This window comes from Syngnathus typhle, linkage group LG17 (assembly GCF_033458585.1).
Source record: "Syngnathus typhle isolate RoL2023-S1 ecotype Sweden linkage group LG17, RoL_Styp_1.0, whole genome shotgun sequence".
In the NCBI taxonomy this organism is placed as follows: Eukaryota; Metazoa; Chordata; class Actinopteri; order Syngnathiformes; family Syngnathidae; genus Syngnathus; species Syngnathus typhle.
This window is the reverse complement of record NC_083754.1, coordinates 4,272,284-4,293,292: the sequence shown is the minus strand read 5'-3', so window position 1 is coordinate 4,293,292 and position 21,009 is coordinate 4,272,284. Positions and strand designations below refer to the sequence as shown.

General features: G+C 41.6%; 1 protein-coding gene across 2 annotated transcripts in view; it reads right to left on the bottom strand.

Annotated features, from left to right (window-relative positions):
- Nucleotides 1-21,009, bottom strand: part of LOC133170644 (protein kinase C beta type-like) — a 38,083-nt gene that overhangs the window by 11,715 nt on the left and 5,359 nt on the right. For both annotated transcript variants that reach the window (XM_061303719.1, XM_061303718.1), the window contains exons 3-15: nt 16,196-16,278; nt 11,870-11,981; nt 11,654-11,782; nt 9,345-9,501; nt 8,651-8,785; nt 7,660-7,756; nt 6,202-6,342; nt 3,729-3,902; nt 2,524-2,615; nt 1,616-1,678; nt 1,107-1,245; nt 922-1,002; nt 375-482 (exon numbers count right to left, since the gene is read on the bottom strand). In XM_061303719.1, coding sequence (XP_061159703.1) covers nt 375-482; nt 922-1,002; nt 1,107-1,245; nt 1,616-1,678; nt 2,524-2,615; nt 3,729-3,902; nt 6,202-6,342; nt 7,660-7,756; nt 8,651-8,785; nt 9,345-9,501; nt 11,654-11,782; nt 11,870-11,981; nt 16,196-16,278 — 1,511 coding nt within the window. The remainder of the gene's footprint in view (nt 1-374; nt 483-921; nt 1,003-1,106; nt 1,246-1,615; nt 1,679-2,523; nt 2,616-3,728; nt 3,903-6,201; nt 6,343-7,659; nt 7,757-8,650; nt 8,786-9,344; nt 9,502-11,653; nt 11,783-11,869; nt 11,982-16,195; nt 16,279-21,009) is intronic.

Here is a 21,009-nt window from a genome sequence, read left to right as displayed (position 1 = left end):
CGCAGTGTGTGTGTGCGTGTGTTAGAGGATGTGCAATGAAAGAAAAAAAAAAAAACAATGAGCAGCGGGCAGAGAGAAGGACGTGAAGGAGAGCGCTTATGACAGAGAGATGGAAGCAGGACAGATAGCGAAAGCGAACAATGTTGTTTCATTGCACATAAAATGTTCCCTCACAATGGTTTTAATTATGCAGATAATTTTGATGTCCCTCTCGCTCGCTCGCTCTCTCTCTCTCTCTCTCCACTCTTCTTGCCTTTCTCAAATAAATGCCATCTCCTTCCAATTTTGTTTTCCTCCTTTCACATACTGTAACGTGTGATTGAGGGACCTTGCTCGGTGGGTAATAGAGAAATTGTGAAATTGTGCACACTCACCCCTTTACAGATAGCCACGGCCTCCTTGGACATGGATTTGGGATAAGAGACATGGTGCTCCATGATGGACTGAAATAACTCGTCCTCATCCTCGCCGTCGAACGGCGGCTGCGGTACGAATCAAACGCAGAATACGTTAATGCGCATTTTATTTAACCTAGATTTTATCACTGGTATTGCCACATAAATGGAAAACCCTACATATTCCGGATTTGAACTTTTTAACACCAAATTACAGTTACTCAACACCCAAAAAAAAAAAAAAAAAATCTCTGAAAACAACCAACCAAATGAGATGTGCAGCATTTAAACAATCACATCATCTCCTAACAATTATTAATACCCGAATGAGGGGAAAACTCATTAAGGGATGTAATTTCATAACTCAACTTCTCATTACACACTGTCAAATATTGCAGGATACAAAAGCATCAGTGTTAATTTTTTTTTTTTTAAACTATGAATATAAATTCATTTTTACAACCTCTTATTAAAATGACATGGTTTTCTTTGACTGTTTGTTCTTTTCGGACATAAACATACGCACCTGTCCGGCCAGCATTTCATAAAGCAGAACTCCGAAGGCCCACCAGTCCACCGATTTCCCATAAGGCTGGTAAGCTATGATCTAAAAGACAAAGATTGCTCATTATGGTATTAATTAACAAAGACGAGGGTAATTGGGACACAAAATGTCAGGATGTAAATATCAGTAAAGGCAAACAAGTCTACCTCTGGTGCTATGTAGTCAGGTGTTCCACAAAAAGTCTTGGTGGTGACTCCATCGTTCATATTTTCTTTGCACATGCCAAAATCGGCTATTTTAATGTGGCCCTCGCTGTCCAGCATCACATTGTCCAGCTTGAGGTCTCTGTGTTAAAATTCGGAATAAAACTCCTTAACTCACTGAATGATTTATTGTGGATTAAAAAATGAGCATCATAAAAAGCTAAATTTAATTAAATCATTTGCAAAAAAATTACTTCATGATTAACAATACAACTTAAAATATTTTATTATTAAAATAAATTTGATGCATTCTTCATGCACACTTTTTTTTTTTTTTTCTCCCAACACACATCTGGCCCAATTATCCGTTTAGAAAATCAAACAAGACGCACGAGCCAAAGGATTGTGGTCAACCCTATCTCGAGATTGACGTTACTTAATGTCGTGGTCAATGCGTCTAGACGGGTCAGTGTAAACGTGATGGATTTCTTGTCTTCCGCTATGGCCGTTACCTGTAAATGATGCCCTTCTGATGCAGGAAGAACAATCCGATGGCAATCTCCGCCGAGTAGAATCTACAAATGAACAGAAAACAGGCGTAATTAAAAAAAAGAAGCTGATGGAAAGGACAGGGCGAGCACGTGCCCGTCTGTCTAAAGGTCAACGCTGTCTCTTCAAGGCCAACTGATAAGATCAACAGTCTGGATGGACACGCTGACCCCCGCAGCCAACCAGATATGAGAAGCCCTTTTTTGCAGGCCGTGCACAAATCGACATCTTGTCGCTGAGGCGCTCGTGAAAGACGTCAGGAGACATTTTGAGTGCGTGCAAAGTGGTGACGAATATGCACAGCCTATTTAGCGCTTAATCTGTGAACAGAATGACACCCCGGAGGGCCATGGCTGTCGCACAAAGCTAACGTGACCTTATCCTTTTCCCCGCAAAAAAGACGTTTTAAGGCAGCGCGGATCCAAATATGGTGGATGAAAGACGAGCCATTGAAGAATTCATCACGTTGTCAGACAAAGGGACAATCCCCAAATAGAATGCCCAAAATGAATTTGGCAATTTAGAATTCGGTAGACGCAATCTTGCTTGAGCCAGGTTTGGGTGAACAATCAAGTTTTTGCACACACACAAACCTTTTGTAAATTAGGCCCAAAGAGACGGAGGGCTAACGAAACACATGAAGGGCGAACGTCAACGAGGCTCTTAGCCTGGCTGACAGCTAGCTTGTTAAATACGTCAGTGTGTGGAGTTCAACTTGACATCACAGATCTCTCCGAGAACTTTCATTATTTCCTGCCTTTTTTCGGGAGGTGTTTGAGTTCACCCGCGAGAGCTGGATGGTTTATTATTATTATTTTTTTTACAGTTTGCATAAGTCATCTTTTTTTGTGCACGCTTTGAGTCTACTCACACAGCATGGGGCTCTTTGAACTTGCCGACCTGCTGAATCTGATACATGAGATCGCCGCCATTGATGAACTCCATGACAAAGTACAAGCGGTCCTGTAGTGAGAAAGCAGCGATGATAGAAGAAAAAATAAATAAAATATAAATAATAAATACATAAATAAACAAATTGGTCAAAACAGGGTTCAGGGAAAATGCAAAAAAAAAAAAGATAGGAAAGGTGATGGGGTCAAACGGTAGTCATGAGAATAGAAGGATGACATTTGTCGCGAAAATGGACCAATAAAGACTTATTCTACAACTGAGCCAACACAGTCACGTCAATTTCCGATGCCACACTCTTCCATTAGCAGGAGAAATTGCCAATAAAGATTTTTCTACGTGGGCCAGTGGGCGCGGCATCCGTGTGTCTCCACGTCGTCGTGTGAGCTTGACTATTATTCCATAACTCATGTTTGTGCAGCGGGAGCTTATTGTGTGTTTCCACAGCGCTCGGATGATCAAACTATACGACGACGATAAATATGAGCGTGGTGGAAGTATGTAGGGAAGTGGAGAATTAGTGCTGCATAGGATTAACACACTCCCTTTTTCTGTGCGCGCCCTCGCGTGCGCCATCGAAATTTGCCTTGAACAACAACTCCAAGTGCACGTCCAAGCGCATTAGTCTCACTAATCAATACACACATGAAAGTCTTCCACGTATATTAAGGATGTGCTCTCCGAGTTGAGCGCGGCGGCGTTCCCGAGCTATATTTATTCCTCTGTTGACTCATTTTAAGAGCGATATTTTGGATTATACGTCACAGGGATGAGCACGACTCCGCCGTGGATCTGGCTCGTGTATTACGGCTGCGAGACGTAGTTAAAGACGTCAGAGTCCAGTGGCGGTGTCACAGCCTAGCCTTGGAAATGAAATGAAAACCACCTCAGAAAAAAGAAAAAAAATCTGCCTTGTTTGGTAGCTGTATAATTTTTATTTGTAGGTCTCAAATTACATGTATGCTAATTCTGTTAGCTTGTCTATGGTGTTTCCCATGATATGTTAGCATCAAGGTAGCAAATTTGTTAGATGAGATTATTTGGTTTGGTTTATCTAAATTTATAATTATATAATGTTTAATTTTGTTTTATGTATCACAGTTAACCTGAGAGTCATCCAGAAATAGTTTGAAGCATGCACGCACAAAATGAAAGGAAATAATCTACCATGGTTTGGAACGTGGAGTGCAGTTGTGTTAAGAAGGGCGGCTTTCCCGACAGCGCCAACACCCTTTTCTCCACCATGGTGCATTCCACGTCATCATCTTGGATCACCACATCCTTCTTTAGGATCTTGATCGCGTACAGGTCCTCGGTCCCTTTATGCTCTGCAAGCATCACCTAAAAAGAGAAGTGCAAAATCTGACAGTCTTATCATTCAAAAAAAATAAAAACATTTGACAAATACTCACAGAATGAATGTAAACTAAGAGCAGAATGCCAGTGCTCTAACTCTAAATTAAAAAAAAAAAAAGTCTCCTAAATGGAAGACAACTTAAACTGCATTATCAGCATTTAACGTCTAAAGCTACTCCGTTAAACTCTGCCGCTTATCAGTCTCAAACCAATATAAGCATGAGCGTGTTTTATCTTGAAAAGAGCCAATGAAAAGAAGAATATTTTAAACACACAGCAGAGTTTCCATTAACAGGGAGAACAGTGTGTGTGTGTGTGTTCCCCAAAAGGCTAATTGAGTTTTGGAACCTCAATGGAGGCTCTTTAATCCAATTGTTTTTATTTTTTATCCCATTTTTAAACCGTCTAATATGTTTGTTGCGTGCATTAGCATAGAAAAGGGGGGGGGGGGGGGAGTTTAATGCACTTCTCGGAAGCTCTGACTGACTTTTACTTCATGATACCTATGAGATCAGAGAATTATCAGATTTGCTGTTTATGCCTTATAAATATTCAGGTATGGTAATATGGAGGGTTTATTAGGCTTTGGGTTCTACAGGGGAGTGCTGCACAGATGGACACACTATCCGTGTGTGTGTGTGTGTGTGTGTGTGTGTGTGTGTGTGTGTGTTGAGGGCGGCCACAGTTCAAGAATATGCAGTATATGATCTTTAGCATAAAAGTTCAGCAAGCACTTGAACTTTGCATATGTAGAGGTTGATAATATCCGGTCACCAAAGCGATGAGTGGCTTTCCATCTGGTGTCAACAGGACGACGACCATCTGGCTTGAACCTGATTTTGCCCAGCCGCAAGGACAAGTTTTCCTCAAGTGGGGGGTGGGGGGTGGGGGGGGGGGGGAAAGAGAGCAGGCGCAGTGTCGCTCCAGATTGACTCGTACACTTGATTTAATGGCGGCGTGTTGCTACAGTACAGCGTCAATGCTGTTTTAGCCAATAAAGTTGTTCAGGGTCATTTGACAGAAAGGCAGGCCCGGGGTCACAAAGTGTCGTAAATGATGCCACAGTCGCTGTTCCGTCTGCTGACCTTGCACGCTGGATGCACTCGGGGAAAGCGGGCGAGAAGCACAATCTACTGCGCGACACTGCAGTGCATCATAGCGCAATGTGTTACAACACACGGCGCCGCGTTGCATTAGTCGGAACTGTCAGCTTTAATAACGTCTCCCCGAGCGGTGGGTCCGCCTGTCGATTATGAGGGAGGGGACGGACTGATCGTGCGCTAGTGTTAACATCAGCGCTTTATCATCACCTTGTCCCGTCGATTAATTCATCTCACCTCTGTTTGATACTGGTGAACAGTATTAAAACTATATATTGAATAATACAAATACCTGCCTTGACACACAAGTTAAATTTGTCCCAATGTCAAATTAGCGTTCCCCATTGAAATGAATGGAAAAGCTATTAATCTGTTCCAGCTCCTCACAAAAAAACTCATGCAATGTTTTTATTTGAATAAAAAATCCAATAATTCAACAATCTATGAGTTTAATTGCTGAAAAACATTCTTTCATATTCAACAGCAATACCTCTCTGACATCATCACTCAAAACTAACCAGTATAGAATCAAATATATTCTTGTATTGGACAAACTGTGCGTCATCAGAGGCTGGCACATATTGTGCTTTTCATGAATCCACGCGAGCGTTTGTTCTCGATGCATATTTGGCATTCCAACAATGCGAGACCCTCGACTCGGCTTTCAGCACCGAGGCGGCACAGTGGTGCCTGTTGCCATAGAAACAGGCATCCAAGGTCTAAAACAGTCAATTGTCCCTCTCTCGTTGCCTATGTGTCACTTTCTCCCCGCTGTTTTGGTCGCCGTGCTCTCTCTCTCCCTTTCAGTTTTGCTTTCTTGCCTTGATTGTCATTCATTCACGTCAGCTACCAAGGTGTCCCTGTGCCTGCTCTCTCACGTCGCTCCATTCAGCCTGTTCTCATACACCTGCTCTTTAAAATTCATTCACGTCGACCACACGCCCATCTGTCTCTCCGCTTTCATCGCTCAGTATTTGTCACGTCATCTTAGTCCCTTTCCCTTCATTTCTCTTTCTCTACCTCCGTTTGATCACGATTGATTCTCTGGATGTCTCGCTTAGACTTTTTGCTTCACCGCTACTTTGCTTTCCTCTCCCCCAAACACTTTGTATGGAGCTTTGCTGCCATTCTGGACCATAGAAGTGAAGTAGAAAGTAAGGAATAAAAAAAAATTAAAAAGTCACCTTGCCAAAACTGCCCTTCCCCAGCACCATCAGGAACTCAAAGTCGGACAGCTTCATGCGATCTTGGTTGCCGTTGGAGTCGAAGCGGGCGGCGTTGGCAGATTTGCCTTCAGTGTTCTTGCTCGGACCAATTTTTGCCCTCTGGATCGGGATGAGAGACAAATGTAAGAACACGACACCCCAGTCTTTAAGAGGATACACATAACTCGTTAAAAGATTCTTCGGATTGGAGCAAAGAAAAAATACTCTATGTACCTACTCATTGAAGTGTACCTAATGAAGTGACCAGGGTCACATCGTGATGGATTAAAACCCTTCACGTAAATGCAGAACTAATACAATAATACAATCCCAGTAAACTGCAGCAATTCACCCCTCACTGTTTCCCTCTTGGTGTGTGCGTCCACGATACCCCCAACAACCACCCCGCCCCCCCTGGTGCTGTTCCGCACAGCGTGTCCGAGGACCATGACCTTCAAGAGTCTGAGTGAAAGAAAAACAGATAAAGAGACAGAAGCTCGCAGGAGGGCAATGAGGACAAAAGCGATAAGCAAAAGAGCGGGAAGGGGGGAAAACGTCGGGAACAGAAGGGGAAGCAGCGAGACATGCAGGAAATGTATATCGAGCGGGCAGGAAGCCATAATAAGTGGTGAAATAAAGCAAAGCGCATAGGATGAACATTTAACGGGGCTGGCGAGGGGCTCTCCATAAATCAAACTGGCCTGCGAGAAGACCAATCGGATCCATTATTGAACACAGCAATTTATTGACGTATTTGGGGCTGCTTGTACTTGGGTGGCCTAACCGGGACAAGTAGCATTTATGAAAATTTCACAAAATGGACCACAGTGGTGTGTGTGTGTGTGTGTAGCGTGCGATGCTCAATGACACATCGGTCAGATAAGCTAAACACGGCGTATAATTCTGTAGAAATAATTAGAGTGTGCGTAAGCATTTCCCCAATATGGGTCAGCAAGGAGCATAATTAATTCTATTTTAGATGCTGGATTCGCCATAGCATGTTTGGCTAACACAAGATGGCAAGGGAAAATTCCGAGGCCGTACTTTGTAGCGCCTCGGGGCCTTCGCACAAGACGTTACTCCAGCATCAACGAGAACATTAGCTAGACAGTGTGCATTTTTTAATACGGTTTTGTCATGTTCATTTTTTTTGCACCGATGGTGGACGACCGCGAGTGAGACCAACAAACAGCCACCACGTGACATTTGGCAGTCGGAGAGGAGGACGGCGAAGCAACAGTCGTCTTGTGCCCAATGTGTTAATAATGGCCTTGTGATCAGATTCACACGTACACACTCATTTGTGCACACAGACACACACACACACACTCCCCTGCAGTGTGCCAGACTGGCTGGTAAGTGTGTGGCTGCCAAATGCTAATAGCTCTCCAAGAGAGTGTCTCACACACACCACTGGGCTGTAGTAAACAGGCCCACCTCAAATTTCTGCCGAAGCTCCTCATTGCCCTCTTCCCCCTCCGGCGGAACGGGAACGTTGAAGTACTCGCCTTCTTCCTGGGAGAGCATCTTAAACCTGAGGACAGAGCATATTTCCACTTAAATCAATTCCCAATTAGTTGATACAATTTAGACATTAACTGCAGCCATTAGGCCGGGGCTGCCGACAGTTAGTACGCCAATTTAAAGTGTGAAAGAACGATCGGCTCATTATTTCGCAATTCCCTCTCCTTCATGGTAATCTCGCAAAGCCTGACAGAGGAGCGAAGACACTTCTCATTGCGCACAATCGATAGGGGACTATTTCACATTTAGTCCATTACTGATGCCACGTTTGACTCCTCACAACTCGCTAGATAACCTCCAAAAATTCAGTCAATTATACGCCTTCGCTTTTGAAAAATAATAGTCATATAAGCCTTGAATTATTTACATCGTATTTTACTTTGATCATTTTCATCTACTGGTGGAATGCTTTTTTTTTTTACTACTCCTTCACTTACATGTTTTTATTTTATTTTTTACTTTAACTCAATAAGTCACCATCATTCTTATAAAAAAACCAAAAAACTATTACAACAAATTACAATACGCCCGACAGACACTGGAAATAAAAATGAAGCTTTGGGAAAGATTCCGCTCTTTAAAAGACGCCTCCCGCAGAGGCCAATAATAATTTTTTTTTTTTAGCTTGCAAAAGCAGATGTTACGTTCATGTCATTGAAAAGTGCCTCCAGCGTCTCGACACCACCATCTTGCCTCAAACGCCGGCATCTCATTAAAAGCCCTGACGGTCGTGTCAGCAGAAAGAAGGGATGAGAAAGAGCGAAAGCTGAGAGAGAGAAAACAAGTGGCCGAGGGAAGATTTCGGCACGGGGGGATGTCGCCACAAGAGCCCAAACCAAAGGAGTTCTCCGACAGCGCACTAACGAACAAGGTCACCTTCACTCTCCCTCCTCCTCCATCTCACCATCCATCCACTCCTTGTTTTTGCAGCTCCGAGATGCCGAAGGACAGAGATCCCATGAAGTCATTGCGGCTGGTCAGGTCCCAATCCCACGCCTCCACGGAGAGGCGGCGGTCCTTATCGCACTCCTTCAAGTGGCTTGAAGAGAAACAAACAATCTAGTTTGGTGGGCCATGATCTTCCACATTCATGCAAATATACTTTATGCAAAATTGTGCTCCAATATATAACACACCAAAGCGGCGATGATGATTTATTAAACACATAACTGGATTCAACGGCAAGAAACAACCCCAAAAGCGAGCTTTTATTAATATAAGACGGCAGATGTTGTTATCGGAGCGCCAGCGGTTACGTACGCTTGGAAAGCGGCGCGTAATGTGATGCTTTTACAAGACGGCGCCGACCGACCGAGCGAGCGAGCGAGAAGACTAAATGAGGAACACAAGATGAAAGAGGAGGGAACCCATCGAGTTGGGAGAGACTGATGGAGGCAGATGAGAAGAAAGGCAGAGATGACCAAGCGGCTCTAATTAATGGATACAATATATAAAAAAAAAAAAACAATGATCAAGGGTGGTGTTAAAAAATAAAATAAATAAATAAATATATATATATCCTATATATAAATATAAAATAAAATAAATAATTTAAACAAATTTTAAAAATAATTAAAGAAAAATAAAAAAGCGCTTACAATTTAAAGGTCTCATTCCAGACGGGGTTGAGACAGCACTTGATGGTCTTGGTCTTCTGTTTACTTTCGCTGCGAGGATCTGGGATCAGTTTAAGCTTCACGTACGGGTCTGATAGACCGTTGGGATCCATTGGGACAAGATTCCTGGCCTCCTTGACTGCGGGGAGGGAAAAAGAAAGAGATTTATACAAAAACGAGAAAAAAAAACGATTGCAAGAGAACGCTTTTCGTAAATCAGTCATGAAAATGACTCACCAAGCCTTTGCATTTGCAATTTCTATTCAACAAATTGATTTTGAGAAAGCAAATAACTGAAAAGGTTTACCACTTATGCTTTTGTCACAGTCGCCGAATGTAATCACATGCAACATTAAACATCATTTAACAGTCTGTTTTTGTGCTTGTCGATTGTCTGGAGGGGGAAAACAAGATGGGATCATTGCCATGAAAACAGACCTTGACCTTTGTTGCAAAGTTTCTCGAGCCCACATTCAAAGAAATTCTGAAATCATACAAACCTAGTTTCACAGTTTCAAGTCGAATTTTTGTTTTGCTTATTTATCCCTTTCAGCACTTTCTTTTTACTACGGCACTTTTCTTTCATTCGTTCGCCATGGCAGGATTGAATTTGGGAGAGGGTTATTTTGTCTTTAGTGGCGCTACTGTGTCAAGTCCCCATTTGATTTCCTTGTTAAAACCTTCCACAATAAAACGGCAAGAAGAGGCTCAAATAAAATGCTAAACTGGAGCGTCTGTTAAAAGGTGAAGCAAATTAGCAGTTACTTTAGCATTGTAGGTACTTTTAGGACTTGCAAAAGAAAAATGTTTGATTGTCCTGGATACGGGCACTCCGTGGGGGGTGGGGGGCAATAAATATTAGATGATGCCTGTTAAAGTGACCAGCAAATTCTGGCTAGCATGCCAAAGAGTCTCATAGGACTCTTGCAGTAAATAGTCTGTGTGTGTCTTTTATATGCTTGGCTCTTGTTTATTTTAATGCATGAAATGGGATTGCCCATAAACCACACTATAAGGGTGCTAACGTGTATTTAAATGTTATTTACATATATTGTATGTCAGTGTCAGGGATTGAGCTGCAGAGTAAATTGAATACTGGTACCATTTAGCTTTTTTTGTAAGATTTCCAGTAAAAATACATTTTAAAAAAAATCCTAAATGCCATTCTGATGTCATATTGCGCTATGAGCCTGCGAGTTCTGTGGCCGGAGTACTAAATGAGGAGAACTCCCAAAGCCACAATATTGAGAGTGCATTTCCCCCTGCTGGTCACTGTGTCCTTGAGCCAAATGCTTGACTGCCCTCCATCTTCACAGATGCGGTTCTGCCATTAACACTCAGCTTTGATCTCCCCGAGTGACCTAAAAGTGATCGATAAATTTGTTCCTTTTCACTCATGTCTGCTGCTTTGATTTGAGTTCTCTGGCATTGATGCATTTCGCCATGATGAGGTGCTCGGGCCATTGCTGGTGCTTTTACAGGCGCTTCTAAGCCGTTCAATGTTCTCTGCTACACTGCATTGAGGTTGGCAGCAGCTGATGTGGACTTAGCGACCCCTGTGGATGCAAAGGAATATTGCACCAAAAACGCTGCAAACTGCAAAGTAATGTTGGTAACAAGCTGCATTTGTTTTTTATATATTTTCATGTTTATGTTTTTAAGTTTGACCAATAACAGCTTGTGCAATCAGATTTTATCTTGCATTGTAATACATACCGAAGATATTTCAGGATGGAAAATGGTGCTTAACTCAACCCTTAATTCATTAATATTACTTAATCACCTCATCTTTTCTCTTTTTTTTACCATAATTCCTAAAAATAATAACAAGACATGAAAACACATCAATAAGTACCTGGGATTGAAAGACTGGACTTTGAAAGGTCATATAAATAGGTCATGGGATTGAATGTGACACTATAATACATATTATTGTATCATTATTAACCTGATGTGCTAGAGAAAAAAAAAAAAAAAAAGATGGATTTGGAATCAGAGCAACTACATCATAAACCTCTGCTGCCATCTAGCGGTTTTGCACCAGCTCAACATATGCATAAAGTTTACTCAACCCTAACTATACATGTTATCACTTGAATTATTTCCTGTTGAAAATAAATAAAAACGGAGAAATGTCATGCCATGCTAATCACAATAAAATAAAGGTAAGCAGAGCTGCCTCACAGGAAGCAGACCACTTTTATTTTATTCTAACACTCATTAGGACATTCTGAACTGCAGTAAATCTACCAGTAGAGGGCGCCAGAGTGTTTGCTGAGAGCACTACTTACTGATAACAGTGAGCACATTAGTCTTGATCTCAGCAGTGATGTAAATCCGTCCTCTCCTCTCAGTATGGTCGGTACCGCACAGACTCGGCACATTGGCCACACAGCGCTTATGGATGTTCATCATACAGTCTGCAACAGACAAGATCCATTTCATTAGCCACGACCAAGCATCAAAGGTGACAAAACTTTTAAGGATTCATTTGTGTTGGTACGTACGGTCACATCTCATGCCCTGGTGAATGAGGCCGTAGAGCAGAGAGCCACAATGGTCACAGAAAGTCGGACTGGAGTAGGTGTGGACCTTAAATTTGTGCTTAGCCCTCGGATCCTGCACACGGAGAGAAATGTCAACATTTCATATCAGAAGCTAGCAATCTTGTGTAGCCTTGCACCAAATGTTCAAAATCAATAACATAATATCAAAGTCAACGTGTGGATTTTCTCAAACGATAGAGTGAAGTGGGGAAGTTGATCAAATGATGCAAGAAATGGCAATACCAAAGGTCTTGCAAATAAAACCTTTGATTTATTATTAAATAAATGATCCAAATGCGCAATGCAAATGGGAACTTGAGTATCATTTCCCCTTTTAAGAAGACCTGTAAGCCATAACTGGGGCAGAAAGCAATTCTATTTCCGTCCAAGCTGTGTGTCTACGTGCATGTGTGTGAGACAGACACCTGCAACCATGTGCATCCGCATCTAATGAGCTAACGTTTTATTTGTCGGCTGGCGCTCGAATCAACAAATGTTACAAAATTGTTTACGCATGAAATCAAATCATTCCGAACAACACATGATAAACAAAGGTCGCAATATTCCCGATACTGTTTTTCCAATTCTTTTGTAGTCATGAGCACAAAGACCATGCAAATTGATTTCTTCCTATCCTCCACACCTGTCCAGGAAAAGGGTGTTTAAATGAGATGGCTGCTGCCTGAATTATACGCAGCCTCCACAAGGTTTCTTCACAAGTGAGCTTCTTGTTAAGCCTCAATGATTGTGCGGTTGCCTGCGATTTCCTTTGCGTGGGTGTGTACGTGCAACTGTGCAGATTTTTTTTTTTTTGTCAGTGTTGATTCTCATCTCTTCTCAAGGACGACTGCACCTCCTTGCTCGTTTTTTTCTTCCTCGATAAAGGAGGAAAAAGGTTGCTGCGATCGCGTCGAAAGAAATGCAATGTCGAGAGAGGAGCGGGGACGAAAACACGAGTTGCTGTGTAATGACGCTGATAAGAAACGGGATATGTTGACAAGAGATCAAAGTTCATCCTACAGAACCATCTGTCATCTGAAATAAATGTGCTGTGCAAACATACTTGTGGCTAGCATCTAGCTAGGCTAGCAACACTGGACATTTTCAACATGCTATTGACACTTTACATTAGTTACAGAGTACATTAAAATTTTGATGAAATATTTCAGCTACTTCCTCCCGTTCAGCAGGACGTAAAAGTGAGTGAAAGTAATTCTGTAGGGTCAAGTCAGGTCCAAAATGAGGCTGATAATACCGAGTACTCCCTCAAAGAAGAGTAAACGCATTTGGGAAATTTCAAATGCCTAAAAATACAAATTTGCCAACATGATTTTCCAAACTTTTTGCTCCGCGGACTCATATCTCACTTCCCCCGTTTTCCTCACATGTAGTGGGATGTCAATCCATCGCCATGACGATCCCAACATGTGATGGATGTGTCATGTACTCTCGTGCACAGATGAAGCCTATTAATATTTTAGTGGAGTCAAAGTGGCAGACAACTGCACTCTCTGCATATGTGCTGCCGCTGAGTCTCTAAGCATGAAGTCAGCTCATAACATATGCACACGACGCAACAGTCACTGTTCACTAACGAGTGCTACAGTACCACCCACACAGTATGCTTTGCACACATGATTAATTTTTGGATAAACAATAATGTAGCTTCCTGTAGCAGTACGTTTTTCTTCATATTGCAAACGGCCGTATTTTCCGGACTATAAGGCGCATCTAAAAAACTAAAATTCTCTCAAAAGCCTTAGAGTGCGCCTTATAGTCCGGTGCGCCTTATATATGGACCAAATTCCTAAACTTAAACTGGCCCGAAGCATTGTGTCATGAAATCAATCATAAGTGGCCCGCTGAAGACTATGAATCATGAATCAAAAAGACTACGGATCATTATTTTGTGATTATAAAGTAATTTGTTGCGTCTGAAGTTGAAATAAAAAAGATCAAATGGAGAATGATTTGATTTGGATTAAAAATCTGTCACAATGCATTAATGGTGCGCCTTATAGTCCGGTGCGCCTTATATGAGGACAAAGTTTTAAAATGGGCCATTCACGGAACGTGCGCCTTATAGTCCGGTGCACCTTATAGTCCGGAAAATACGGTAGTTGAAAAACTTGACTGAACGAATAACACCTGGATGGTTAAACGGTGCAGATTAAAACACAATCAATTGAACACCGACGACCAATTAATAAATAATGTCCATTGCAACGTCAAAATGTAAAAGTATCAAGGGAACATGTTATGTTTTTTTTTGTTTGTTTTTTTTTTTGCTTGCTGGCATCCTCACACACCCTCAAGTACCATGAGCAAGCTGAAGACCTTGAATGTAGGTTTCATTAGAGCCTCATCTCATCCCTCGACTTGTCCCAAAGGACAAGTATTCTATTAACCCAGATCTATAATTGACTTCTCCTTTTAAACATACATCGTTGTGAGACGGAGGAAAAGGAGAGGGGCAAGCTGGAAAGTGGGTGATGATGCATATACTAAATCTTCCTCAACAGCTGCAACAATTGCATTGTCCTTGACAAACATTCGGCCTTGCCGATGCAGAAGGGAGAATTGAGAAATCAATCCTATCGGGGTTGATTTCTTGAATATTTACAGATACAGTGTCTTAGCAGGTCTGTTGAAATGGTTCGTCAGAATCTGACAAAGATCAAGAATTATAGCACACTTTACACCCCCTACTTATGTCCTGTTGAAATTAGGCTGGTTTGAGGGTCTTGCCAGCCATCCTCTTAATCAATCAATGCTAAATCTAAATCTAGCGCCTTGCTAGCTCGTGCTAATCTGTGCATCCAACCAAACCTAATGACGCTTTGTTTACCTTTTAGCTTTGACATAGTGCCATTCAATCACTGCGCTCCAGTCAAAGCTTGAAAGTGGCTTTGGATCCTTGCCCAGTAGCTTTTAAGTCATGGACGGAGGAAACTCAGTTTGAGGGTGGCTATTAGTAAATTAGCACCACTGTTGCATAACTGCATAATTTCTACCTCCCTTCTTCCTTGCAGAGTCAGAGGAGAAGGCTTACCTGTCTCTTCTATTTTAATTTGCGAGTTGAAAAGGAAGCTAACCTAGATTACCCTTGCATTGGAACTGAGGTCGTAAGTCCACAAACTCATTAAGGAAATGACACGGTGGGGCTGGTAAGGCCTGGTAATTACGAGCAGCCCACCGGCCCCCCCCCTGGGGTGGACTGGCATTTAAATAGAATAGGTAGAGGCGACTGCAGAGTGGAGGACAGTTGGAGAGCTATTCAAAGAACGGAGAGCACAATGTCGGATGAATAAACAGGTACTCTGAAGATGATTGACTGTTCCATCATCCTATAACACAATAAAGCAAATTTCCTCTCGGGGTGACTAAGTGTATTTGTCACACTGGAGGGTCCTCCTGAGGGAGACGAGGACGTGGAATTTAAAAAGACCCTTGGGTTCGTCAAAGGATGACGTTGACATGATGAAAGCGCTCGAACGATAAGCCAACATCGGAAACAACTCGGAGTCGGTCCAGTCTCCAATTTAAAAAACGAAATAACCTACCTGTCAGCTCTTTGAAATTCCACACAAGTTCCTGATCAAAGTAACACTTAATAGCACTTGCCGTGAGAGCTAAGGGAGGACGTGAATGCCATTATTAAAAATCTATTATGCCAGCCGCCTTGATTTATTTTGATGATGGAACAATGAACTGCATTACAAAGTAAGGAACCCCGGTGAATAATTGGCCAGCGCTCATGATGTTTCCTAACCTTTATGGAGCCACATCCTGAACTAATGAAACTTAATTTCACTTGTGATGTTTCCAACTCAGTATGGATTTACTCTTTGCTCCATATTACAAGTCATAAACTATTAATAAAACCAAAGAGGAGTTTGATTCATTTTGATTTGTGAACAGTCTTGCTAGAATACTTTTCAAAACCATTAAGACCTAAACTACTCCTTCGGGATGGCCGAGTACCGATACCAGCCTTATTTCAAGGTATCGGTACGCTCGATATCAGTATCGTTGCCTTCATGCTGGTTGTTTTACTATTAGGAACGACAAAATAGAAACATAGAAAAGAAAAAAATCTTATGTATTAAAAGTACTCATGGTATCGGTACTTTGTATCGGTATCAGTGACTAATTGAGTTTTCATACTGGTACTGAAACTTAGAATTAATTGAGAGTTCTCACGCATGGTCAGAATACCCGCATTTCTTGATGTACAGTACTAGACACATTTTATTTTATTCACACACGTTTGTGAGTCATACTCACATCTGAAGCTGGACCTTTATCAGCTCCTGGGCAGGAGAACGTGACAAACTCATGGCAACGTTTGTGCACCACGAAACAGCACACTGTGGGGGGAAGAAAGAAGAGTTTTTAAATTTCATGAAATGGGATTCGGTTTGTCTGGCATAAAATAAGGTGAGGGGAGTCTCGGGTCAGGGTCTTCTCCATGACCTACTTGCAGTGATGGAAGCGGTCTGAGGAGACTGGACAAATGTGATTTGGATGTGTCCAAAAAGTGTTAAATCTGCCATCAAGTTATTAAATGGCTTCCAGTGGGAAATGTACTGAGGTTTCTGTCTTATTAACACCCACACACTCTTATTGTCAGTCCTGCACCACTGAGCCATTGTCAGCCACTCCGGAGAAGTGCTTCTTACACATAGCTACAATGCAAGAGAAATGGCTTGCTTATATATCGGCGTTTTGTTTTTGCATGACTTTTAGTTTTTTTTTTTTATTGCTCGGAAAATAAAATGAATTCAGTGGGGTGTGTGGATGGGTTGACATCAGCTAGCGGCGCAGAGACACAAGAAAGCCTCAATGCATTGCTGCCATCAGGCCTGTCGTCCCCATCAAATTGATCAATGTCAGATTTACTGGCAGGTGTGACGAGGCGAGTTGGCTAAAAATAAAATTGGACTCTAAGAGGGGGAGGGGGGGGATTCATGCAATACATTTACTTATTGGATACATTTGAATGGAGTATTTTTGTTTCCAATAAATTGCTTTTACTCAGTTACGTCTAATGACTGTACATATCGCTTGCTACTTTTGGGATCTATTATTACTTGGACAATAGATTTGTTTTAGCTCAGAGCGACTCGATCCTCGAGCTGACTCATGGTAATGACGTGTGACATTTGCTCCGAGGTAAATAATTGAGGAAAGAACTGAAAGGCACCACCTTCAATTTGTTTACCAAACAGAGTACAAATAAAGATCAGCTACGTCATCTGGGTTTTATTGTGCTAAGTGTGAACAAAGAAAGTTCATTTAAGATCAGTTGCTTCATTTGTTTTTATTTTATATGCATAGTTAAACTTTGGAAAATATCTGAATTTGCACATTTTTGTCCATTTGACACTTATGTAAGACTTACTCATCAATTACTGCATACTCCCCCCCCCCACTAGTCTAACCTTACTCTTAGTCAACTAATTATTTGGAGGGCTATTTTTTAACTTATAAAAATAATTTATATATAATTTGGGAATATTTTCTCCGCCTCTGTTCATAAAACACCCAATTGCACAGTTTGGAATATTTCTTTTTTTTTTGACTGTACCCAATAAGCCATCAAGGTCATGCAACAATGAATGTGGACAGTAGAGAGATCCAGAGAGTGATTAGAGAATATTCAAACAAAGTCTTTTCTTCATCTGCCTCCATCACGTGCACCTCAATGGTACTTGACTCCCACGCAATATCCTCCTCTTTGGTCGCACCTCCCCCTCACTGATATGATACAAAACACGCATCAGCCCACCCACTCATCCCAGTCATATCGCAGATTGAATACACAAAGCGAGGGTGGAAGGAAGCAAGGAGGTAGGGAGGGAAACAGGGAGAGCTGTACGCACATATTGCTTCGAGGCAACTGCTCTTTTTGGAGTCGCACTTCTGCCAAATCCTTTACCAAAACACAGATTGGATTGCAAAAAATAGAATGCACAATGTACAATGGAACGGCCCTTGGGCCAAAACAAACAAAAGCTCTTGATATAAACAGAAAAGACGAGCGCATATTTTTGGTTTGTCAAAAAAAAACAATTATACTGTAAACGCAAATAAGGGTTCAGATACAAACAATGACTTCTCAATTTGACCATAAATGTGTTATTTCTTCATGAAAATTATTTTTTTAAATATATTGACAAACTCAAGGTATTTATTCGGTAGGTTTATCAGGGCTCATTTTCAGCATTCAAAACATCATTAAAAAAATATATTTTTGCCTTTTTTTGCAAAATACAATCATAAAAATAAGATTTTTTTTTTTTTAATCAGGTCACTGCAGAGGCAAGCAGCCATGTGATGTACCTGCAGCACTCCAACAATGTTAGCTTGTTGGCTGCAACTGGCGTTCCAAATTGTTTCCCAGCCAGCAAGCTGCTTCGTGTTTGCCTGACAGCTTCCAATAAGCAGGATAAATTAAGCTTTTCACAAGGCGGCGGAAAAATATTGATCCCAGTCTTTTACTGAAAGGTCAAAGTGATTTGGGCACTTTAATTTCTACCTCATAAAGGGCATTTCAGGTGAGGGAAGAAAATAGAAAACAAACTTTCAAAACTCCTCATGCACAAATCCTTCACCATATAACTGGGTCGTTTTTTTCCCTCAGCCATATTTCTGTGATGCGTCTCGAGTTGCACAGCCCTCATCAATATTCACTTTATATTATTACATAATCCCTGGTTTGTCAATCAATATTAAAGTCCTGTCGTGCTCAGAGAGAACAGAGCTCCGCAAGCAACACAGGATCGGGATGTGACAATGCGACTGCTTGGCCAAAAACTTTCGCACACTTTTATCAGCCAATGTTTTTGCTTTTAATTGCAGCCATGCAGATTGTATTTTTGCTCCTATCATATTTATTCTCTTTCTGAAATGCTGGCAGACGACTAATGTTGCACAGCATTTTCCACTAATGAGCTGCCAGTGTGTGCCTGGGAAAGAGAGACGCGATGAAGCCCAGTGATGGCCCAGATTTAGACGTCAATGCAAAACACACCAGCTCGTGGAGCCACACTATCCACTATCAGTACTACCAACATGATTCCTTCATCTTGTGGCTAGCGCCCAAACATGACATCCTCCACCAGCTCTTATCTGTGGCTACAGCTGAGCAGCGTTTTAAGAAAGCCACGAGACAGACCTTTCGGCGAGCAAGGTGGGAAGACAATGATACGAGCGGGCAAGGAGCACGGTGATAAACAGGAGGTAGAAAAGTCAATAGTCCACACAAACTACATTATTCTCCCCTGGGTTAGCTCGTGTGTGTGCGGGCTTATATAAGGGGGTTGAACAACCTACGCCACAATATAAATACCCACAATGCTTGTGAAGATGGGAGAAGGGTCAACGTGAGTCAGAACACCCCTATCATCCATCCTCTTTCCCTCTCAACTTGAATCCAGCAATCTTTTCATCCTTCCATTGCATCATCTGACATCAGAGATTCTCACAGTTTTTTTGAAGGGGGAAAAAAAAAATTATGCTATGCTAGTAACTTCAACTTCATAAATTCAATAAAAAATAAATAATTTAACCATTGGCACTTCACTTTCCAGCAACATAAGATTAGAACTTTTCTTGTTCTGTAACTATCATTGACTACATAATCCGAAAAAAAAAAAACCTTTTACGACCTACAGAGCATTTTTTTCTTCTGTGGAGCTCAGTGCAAGACGTGAAAGAAATGTTGGCACAAGACGGTTCTACATGGTCGAGCCAACACCTTCCCCCTCATTCCTTCCTTCCTTCCATTCAGCAACTTTCATTGACTTCAGCTCCTCCATCTCTTTTTTTTTGGTCTTTCAACATGTGATGCTTCATATGCTGCAATGTCCTGATGCACACTGAAAGGAGAATTTCCATTCAATTGAAGCAATTGACCTCTGTTCACTACAAATCTAATGTACTGTTCAAAGTCTGGATTCAAGTCAGTGTGCAAAAGAAAAGTCATTAGATCCAACTGCGAGAGTGGATTTTCCACCCATGCACTGTAAAGAGAACAATCATTCATCCAGATCAGACACCGTCCAATCATAATGGCCGACTTTGTTTTTTTAATCATTTTTGTGCATTGGTGCAGAAGAGCAATAGACCTGAAAGACTTCTTCTTTTTTTTATGTCCCTGAACATTGATTCAGAAAAGATACACAAAATGTCACATGACCAAACCCGCGCCACTTAATTTTAAATAAAAATTTTGCAATGCTTTTGCACATTGGTGCATTTTTTTTTCTCTCTCATTAGAATGTGCATCAGCTCAGGCGTTCTGCTTCCCGCCCTCCTTCTGTTTGCGTGACAGTGGAGGGCTCTTAGTTTCGTACTCCAGCCTCCACAGCGTGACCCGAAAAGCTAGCAGCTACTGAACACGTCCAGCCAAACACACACACATACTACCTCTTATACCGTATATCAAGTTTGGACCACTCACTTGCCTCACAAATGCCACTTTGTCTCTTTACTCCCCCGCAAAACTCTACCGTCTGTTTTGAGCACCGTGGTAAAAAAAAATAATAATAATAATAAATACATTTAAAGTGAGGTTTGGAAAATAATAATAATTCGAAGCGACAAGTGCGATAATCCCCCTTTTCAATTTAATCTAATTTACCGAAACTCTCGTTAAGCCAGAGTGAAATGATATAAAAGGTGATGCGGATGTAAAAAGAAATCTGGAAAGTTAATATTCCTTACAAATAGTTGCAATAATATGGTTTGGAAGGCTTTTGTCAACATTTGCATGTAAACGAAAAAAATAGTGCAAACAGGAAATACAAGGTCGGGTTTGTGCGTCTCTTCTATACAGTTGTGTTGCATCTTGGCAAACGTCTACAACAGTTCACTCAAGCCTTGGCAACGGACCAATTCTGTCTGTCTGCGTGTTAACACATGTACACGCTCATAAATGGCAGATCCTATCGCTCGCTGCACGACAGAAAAATGTGAGAAGTGGAAAGCGTCGTCTCATGGTGGTCACCGAAGAAGAAGAAGAAAAAAAGAAAAAAGGGGATCATTCTAAAGAGATCCATTTGAAAATCCACTGAAATATTTTGTTGCTCATCAAA